Source organism: Magnolia sinica, chromosome 2 (genome assembly GCF_029962835.1).
Source record: "Magnolia sinica isolate HGM2019 chromosome 2, MsV1, whole genome shotgun sequence".
NCBI classification, from domain to species: Eukaryota; Viridiplantae; Streptophyta; class Magnoliopsida; order Magnoliales; family Magnoliaceae; genus Magnolia; species Magnolia sinica.
The window spans coordinates 86,502,387-86,510,906 of record NC_080574.1 but is presented as its reverse complement, the minus strand read 5'-3'; the positions used below and the strand labels follow the sequence as shown (position 1 = coordinate 86,510,906).

General features: G+C 38.8%; 1 protein-coding gene across 1 annotated transcript; it reads left to right on the top strand.

Annotated features, from left to right (window-relative positions):
- Window positions 1-885: 885 nt before the first annotated feature.
- LOC131237249 (amino acid permease 4-like) lies at window positions 886-8,520 on the top strand. The gene is made up of 8 exons (XM_058234937.1): window positions 886-1,041; window positions 1,159-1,291; window positions 2,666-2,899; window positions 3,053-3,146; window positions 5,333-5,547; window positions 5,846-5,985; window positions 6,132-6,359; window positions 7,703-8,520. The coding sequence occupies exons 1-8, from the start codon at window positions 994-996 to the stop codon at window positions 8,129-8,131; spliced, it is 1,521 nt and encodes a 506-aa protein (XP_058090920.1). The 5' UTR covers window positions 886-993; the 3' UTR covers window positions 8,132-8,520.

The following is an 8,520-nucleotide window of genomic DNA, read 5'->3' as shown; positions in this document are numbered from 1 at the left end:
TTCCCGTTTAAGTACAAAAATTCACTGTTAACAAACTGGCCCTATGTCTTCCTCCATTACACTTCTCTTACTCAAGTTGTGATAAGAATAGATACACGCCCCACTGATCTACATCTCCATACTCGTTGGTACTGGTCGAAGCTGGCCCCACCATAATGTTTTTTTTTTTTTTAATCCACACCGTCCAACCCATTTTCCGGCTCATCCTAGTGTATCAATGTAAAATATAAGCAAACTCTCAAGTGGACCTCGCCATAGGATACAACAGGGATTGAATACCTACTGTTGAAGACTTCTGGTGGACCCCAGAAGTTTTGGATCAAGCTTTTTTTTATTTTTTATTTTCCTTCATCCAGATTTATATAGATTTATATGACTTTATGAACGGATTGATGGAAAATAAGAATCGTGGTGGGCCCTGGGAAGGTTTCAGCCGTGGGCATCACTAGTCCCACTGCTTCCTGTGCTATGGTCCACTTGATCTCTGGCTCTGTATCATTTCATGTCCTTGCAAAGTGAATAGACGGCGTGGATAAAACACATACATCATGGTGCCCAAAGAACATTTTCAGTACCGATCAATACCGATCTCGGTACTGGTCCGGTCACTACCGAATCCGAGTCCTTTTCTTACAGAGCGCGGCCCACTTGATAAGTAGTGTAACCTGGTTTCTGCCTGTATCCATGCGCACTGCTCCACTGTTGAGAATGGGACATGTGCAGCGTGTGGAGAGAGTGCGTGTGGGGCCGGCAACAAATGGTTAGCTGGGATAATATGGTAATATCAGCTGCTATCAAAGGGCCGGTTAGCAAAAAAGTGGATTAACGCGTGATACACAACACCCTTCCTCTATTCAAACCCTTCTTCCCTTATAAAAGGCCATCCGGAAGACAGGAAAAAGCCATCACCTTCAGCTTCACCTCTAGCTTCTCTTCTTGGCTTTGGTGTTACTTGTGGTCCTTTAGCTTCCGCCCTCAAGCTTCCAAACAAGCATGTTGCCGAGGAGTCGAACTCTACCAAGCAGAATTCACCACAGTGGTGTAAGCTCATCATCATCATCATCATCTTCTTCTTATTCTTCTTCTTCTTCTTCTTCCTCTTCTCTCTTTTATCTTATTTCTTTCTGTTCATGCGGGATATGTTCTTATTATTCTTAGGATGAGATAAGGGATACTAGGCTCTACTTTCAAGTAGATGTCCAACCAAAAGCCCACGGTGAAACTGAAGCCATCAACCCTCAACCTGGATATTCCAAATGCTTTGATGATGACGGCCGCGTGAAGCGGACAGGTGAAATCCTCACTTCAACATTTTTCAGTTCCTGTCAATGCGGTTGTTATGGTTGTAATAATAATAGTTTTTTTTTTTTTTTTTGGTCGTTATGGTTGTCCTTGTAGAGTACTAGTGTTTGGTGTCATTGTTGTTATTGTTCCATCAGAGATAATAGTGTCTGTCGTTGTAATAACTGCAGCAGCGATAGCTGTAATCCGTGCTACTGCGGTTGTTATGAAGTCTCTCTCGCCATGCATGGCTTAGAATTCAACGAATGTAAAACTGCTCTTAAAACCTGTCTTCGTGCGGCATTTCATTCTTGAGTTTTGGATCCGGCTGATTTTTCTATATCGCTTCATCTTGGTGAGTCGCATCCAGGAGAAAGATACACGCCGTGCTGACCCCACACACAAACCTATAATTGACATCCCACCCCCGTTGTTCTACCAGGCATGGCTTACTTGATATCCCATCCCATCCCTGGCTTTATTTATTTATTATCATTATTATTATTATTATTATTATTTATTTATTTATTTTTGAGGCATTAGAATTGAGGATACACCACGAACAACCATTGATGATAGAACGTGGTGGACGTAGTATATTTTACATATACAACTAGCGGTCCCATAGAATTTGGTATTTTACGCGCTGAGTAAGGACGCGGTTTGGCTAATGACCCCAACAGCAGCCGCCCTCTCTGCCGTCAAAGATCTGTGAGGCATACTTTGATGTATGTGTTTTACCATGCCGTCCGTCCATTTTTTCAGCTCATTTTAGGGCACGAACCCAAAAATGAGGCTGATCCAAACCTCAGGTGGACCATACCACAGGAAAAAAGTGTTGATCGAAGGTCCACCATTGAAAACTTCTTGAGGCCCACTATAATGTTTATTTTCCATCCACTGTTGATAAGGTTACACATACCAGGATGAAGGAAAAACACAAATATCAGTTGATCCAAAACTTTTGTGACCCTCAAAAAGTTACCAACGGTAAGCATTCAGTCTCCACTGTTTCCTGTGCTGTTATCCACCTGAGATTTAGATCCGCACCATTTTTTGGCTCATGCCCTAAAGTGAGCTAGTAAATTGGATAGATGGTGTGGATAAAATACATACATTATGGTGAGGTCCACAGATGTTCAACACCTGGTAGCTGGCTGGTGTTGGGTCATTAGCCAAACCGCGTCCGCTTAGTAAAACAGGTGTTGCAGAGAATTCTGGTCCCATGCATGTGCTTCCCAGTGTACCCTCATCTTTTGATTATAATTGCAAATGACCAATTTACCATTCCCCTGTACTAACTAGCTTGATTCGGTTTTAACTCTTTTATTCTTTTCTTCTTTTTTTTTAAAAAACTTTTTTTCTTTTTTCTTTGGGCGAGAAGGCAACGTGTGGACTGCAACGGCGCACATAATCACTGCTGTGATAGGGTCAGGTGTGCTATCATTGGCATGGGCCATCGCGCAGCTTGGTTGGGTGGCGGGTCCCACCATGATGATCCTCTTCGCGTTTGTCATCCTCTACACCTCCAACCTCCTGTCCGATTGCTATAGGTCGGGGGACCCGATCACTGGAAAGAGAAACTACACCTACATGGATGCTGTAAAGTCCAACTTAGGTAACGCCCCTTCCCGTAATTCTCATATCATATTCAAGGGCTAGTCCTCTCATTTCTTGGATTGAAAAATGCACAATTACAAGAAAATGACACCATTATTATTATTATTATTATTATTATTATTATTGCGATTGTTGTTAATGTTTTGTGCAGGTGGTGTGAAGGTTAAAATGTGTGGGTGCATTCAGTATATGAATCTGTTTGGTGTGGCCATTGGTTACACAATCGCAGCTTCCATCAGCATGATGTGAGTAAAATCTTATCTAATTATTTATTATTTACTTTTAAAGTCAGTCTTTCTTCCCTTTGTATTTGTTTTTCAGTTTTTGGGAGAAAATAATTAATACCATGTAATCATTAATTATATGTATAAAAAATTAAAATAAAGTAAAATAAAAAAACTCAAAAAAATGTTCTGCCTTTCTTTCTTACATGCAATGGATAAGTTCATACGAGTTACTTTTTTTCTTCTTTTTTTTTTTTTTTTTTTTTTTAAATATATTTTTTTCAGCGCACTACCTTTTCATGCCTAATGAAAACCATAGAAAAAGATCACATAAAATAATTCATTGCCTAGTCAAAAATAAAAATAAAAATCATAGGGATTGAAATCGTGGAGAAAACTATACATCCCCCAAATGAAAAGGAATAATGAAAGAAAGAAAGAAGTTGTTGTAGATATTATGTTAGTGACAATTTCATCGGAATCAACATATTTAATAATTTCTTATGATTTTTATCCCCCAAACTTTTTGAGTTACCTTTTTTTTTTTTCGTCCCACTACCTTTTCATGCCTAATGGAAACTATAGAAAAAGTTCACAATAAATAATTCATTGCCTAGTCAAATATAAAAATAAAAATCATAGGGATTGAAATCGTGGAGAAAAAAATACATCCCCAGTTAAAAGGGGAAAAGGAAAGAAAAGCTATTGTAGATATTAGGGAGTTTGGCCATACTAACCTCGAGGTTTCGTCAAATTACCTTGAGAGGTATGACGTTCCAGATATCCCAAAAGTGGCCTTCTGACAATTTTTTAAAATTATTTTGGACGAAAATGCCCCTCTCCTTGGTTCCAAAGTCGTACGGTCCTGGAGTGAATAAGAAATTACCTTTCGTTTCAACCTCCGAGAAAGTGACGGATTGGCTACTCTCTCTACCACCAGCTAATGGCTGGTGCTCAGTGGTCTGTGGGCCCCACCACCATGTATGTGTTTCATTAATGTCGTCCATATATTTTTCGAGATCATTTTATGGTATGATTCCAAAAACGAGGTATATCCCAATCTCAAGTTAACCATATAACATAACAACCACGACACCCATATAACCGTAAACCACGACCCATCTAACATGTCAAACACGACCCATCTAACATGTCAACCACGTTGCAACATAGTGGGGCCAACGAGTTGGGACTTTAATTACAAGAAGAACAGGACAAGGAAGAAGTTTAATTACGAGAAGAACTGAACAAGGAAGAAGAAGTGTGGCAGGATGAGAGCTATAGGTGAGCCGATTTAAGGTCTTCAAATCTTTTAGCGGATTGACTACTCCCTCTACCATTCAACACTGTTTCCTGTAATGTGGTTCACTTGAGATTGGGATATACCTCGTTTTTGGACTCATACCATAAAATAATATCAAAAAATATATGGACGGCATGGATGAAATACATACATGGTAGTGGGACCCACAGACTACCAAGCACCAACCATTGGCTGGTGGCAGGGGGAGTAGCCAATCCATCACTTTCTTGGGGGTTGAAACAGAAGATAACTTCTTATTCACTGTAGGACCGTACGTCTTCTGAACCAGGGACAGGGGCATTTTCGTCCGAAACAATATCCAAAAGTTGTCAGGCCACTCTTTGGATATCTAGAACGTTGTGCCTCCCAAGGTAATTTGACCAACGTCGAGGTCAATATGGTCAAACTCTCTAGATATTATGTCAGTGAAAATTTCATTGGAATCAACATATTTAATATTTTTTTATGATTTTTATCCCCCCACCTTTCTGAGTAACTTTTTTTTTTTTTTTCCGGCACACTACCTTTTCATGCCTAATGAAATCTATAGAAAAAGTTCACATAAAATAATTCATATATATATATATATATATATATATATATATATATATATATATATAATCATACGGATTGAAATCGTGGAAAAAAAATACATCCCCCAAATAAAAGGGAAAAAAGAAAGAAAGAAAGAAAGAAGTTGTAGATATTATGTTACTGACAATTTCATTCGAATCAATATATTTAATAATTTCTTATGATTTTATTCCCACACACACAAAAACAAAATAAAAACAAAAAAGAAGGAAAAAAAGAGAGAGAAGAAGAAGAAGAAGCTGTTATAGATATTATCCTAGTGACAATTTCATTGGAATCAACATATTTAATAATTTCTTCTCTCGTGTAGGGCTGTAAAGAGATCTAATTGCTTTCATAAGAATGGGAAGAGTAATCCTTGTCACGCGTCGAGCAATGGATACATGATAATGTTTGGAATCACAGAGGTGATATTCTCACAAATCCCAGACTTCGATCAGGTGTGGTGGCTCTCTATTGTGGCAGCTGTCATGTCTTTTACCTACTCCGCCATCGGCCTTAGCCTTGGCGTCACCCAAGTTGCAGGTACAATTCATCCATACTATACTTACGCATGCATGTATGTTTATGCTATGCATATTGGTATGCATGGGAGACGGATGTATACTTGTTGTAATAGAAAGCTTATCAATCCTGCTCATGTGTAAATCGAAGCAGACAGATTATAAAAGGGACTGAAATAATTCCCTTGAAAGCTTCTATAGTTGGCTTTCCACCGTTCAAAGTCTGGCTTATAATTTAAGCGGTTTGTTCCAGTCCGTGTAGGCGTGATTACATGAAAAAAATGGCCTCTAAGCTAACACTACCAATCATGGAATTGTAGAGAATGGAAGTTTCAAAGGGAGCCTTACAGGAATCAGCATAGGTGAAGTGACCTCAACTGAAAAGCTGTGGAGGAGTTTGCAAGCTCTTGGGGATATTGCCTTTGCTTACTCTTACTCTATAATCCTCATTGAAATTCAGGTTCCTCTAATTCCATACCCTAATACATGTTTTCATACTTAAATCACTGCATGCTGTGCCGTATAAATTCCACATGTTTTCATGACAAGATTTACGTAAATACTTACGAAAGTATCCATGGCTGATGCTCGTTTGGATAATAACAGGATACGGTAAAATCCCCACCGGCTGAGAACAAGACAATGAAAAAGGCCACTTTGATTAGCATCTCACTGACAACCATATTCTACTTGCTCTGTGGATGCATGGGATACGCTGCATTTGGAGACAACGCGCCTGGAAACCTCCTCACCGGTTTCGGATTCTACAATCCCTACTGGTTACTCGACATTGCCAACGTCGCAATTGTTGTTCACTTGATCGGAGCATATCAGGTACCCTAAATAAGTAGATGATACCTGTAATGGATCCTAATCACCCTTTTGGCCTTTTGTCTCACATGTACGCAATTCAAATTGCTCTGCTAACAACCAGATGTTTTAAATTCTCTCCTCATTAATAATATTCTTAAGAGGAAAGTGATATATTTTTCATAAAAGTAATTTTATATGAAACTCCAAAGCCATGCCCTTGGTAAAATCGACGTATTAATTTTGCATATGAAATAATTTGTTTAGTTGGTTTCGTCAAAGGGGATGATAGCAACAGCACCAAACCTTTTGACTGACATGTGAGATGCCTAACGGTCGGTGTGACCAACTCATGATGCAAAAATCACACTGATTAGATTATCCTAACCCTCTCAATGGGGCCAATTTGTGGCAACCATATGTTGTTTATGAGCCACAGATCATAATGATAAGAATAATCAAACTAAAGTAGTACTTTGGAATGATAAGCAATACAAGGTGGGATCTATTTAATAGATGCTTCAAGATATGATGATTGGAGGTTTTTTTTTTCTTTCTTTCTTTCTTTCTTTTTTCTTTTTAAATTTTTTTTTTTTAAATTTTATTTTTATATCCGCTTAATCTTGGCTATCCATTTTCTAAGATATGGATTGCAAGAATAAGATCATCTGATTTGTGTGATTTTTACACCATGGTGTGCTTCTAGTTGTATGAATGAATAAACAGTTCCAACTGATGATAGATCACCACATTTGTCATTTAATTTATAAAAGAATATCTAGAATTGGAAAAAGACATTTAAAAACTATTTTTAGTAATAAAAATTACTAGAATATTAAGTATATATTAAATAAGGTTTTTTTTCCCAATCTCCCCACCTTTATGATGAAGTTAGCAAACTCCTTATTTAATATATATTTAGTAGTCTAGTAATTTTTATTGCCAAAAATACTTATGAATTTTTAAGTTTAAATATTCTTTTATAATATTTAATTGTTTTCATAGTATAAAAGTTCAGTATAACTGAGCGGCATGCGGCACAAATCCCACGCCTGTAACCATATTGTGTTTTGCTAACACCTACGCCAGCTTGGGATGGGTCAAGCTCAGCCCAACCCCCGCCTGTTTAAATTTGGAACCTGTAATCTAGGTCCGGCTTTGCCCAGCTCACTTATAGATAAGCCCATGTCCAGCCAATGGTTGGGGTTTACTGTCTTCCAATAAAATTTGTTGTTAGAGCTCAATGCAGGGTAGACTAAACCAGAGAATTTGATGGGTCTGCCTGCTGGGCTCGTTGTCGGCCATAGATTTGAAGGATCCAGGTATCACAGATTGGAAACATAATAATGCTGCATCACCACTTGCAGGTCTTTGTCCAACCCATATTTGCATTTGTGGAGAAATGGTGTTCCCAAAAGTGGCCGAAGAGTGACTTCATAACGCATGAATACGAAGTGCCAGTCCCCTTCTACGGATCAACCTACCAGCTCAACCTCTTCCGGCTTGTGTGGAGAACCCTCTTTGTAGTCTTTGTCACTGTCATCTCCATGCTCATGCCCTTCTTCAATGATGTCGTTGGGATCCTTGGTGCTCTTGGGTTCTGGCCGCTTACCGTTTACTTCCCCATTGAGATGTACATTGCCCAAAAGAAGATCGGGAAATGGACAGCTCGGTGGCTCGGGCTCCAGATATTGAGCTTCACTTGTCTGGTTATTTCATTGGCTGCCGCTGTAGGGTCATTCGCTGGAGTCTTCCTTGACCTCAAAGCCTACAAACCATTCAAGAACGCTTACTAAGGAGCCAAGTGGAGCAGGGAATGCAAGTCTGTTTAGAATCTTAGACAGCTCTCATAGAGTTGGAGCAGTGTTGTGTAGCATTTCATGTATGGAACAATAAGCAGCAAACAATACACTAGAATGAATCCATGCAGCTGCATTATGTGTGTATAAGGTGCCCAGAAGCATTTTGATCTGTTAATGTGTTGCCAACCCAAGAAAAAAAAGGGTTCCATACTCGAGTTGTTGGTCCTACCGCCTGTTTGCATCAGTCTAAATGTGTCTGGGCACCTTTTCTTTGAGATATGTGTGTAAGATTAGGATTTGCTTTTATCTATTGGTAAAATATAAGAGACTATATTTCTTGAGAATAAAAAGATTATGTAGAAGAGGTGAGAGACCCATCAAAA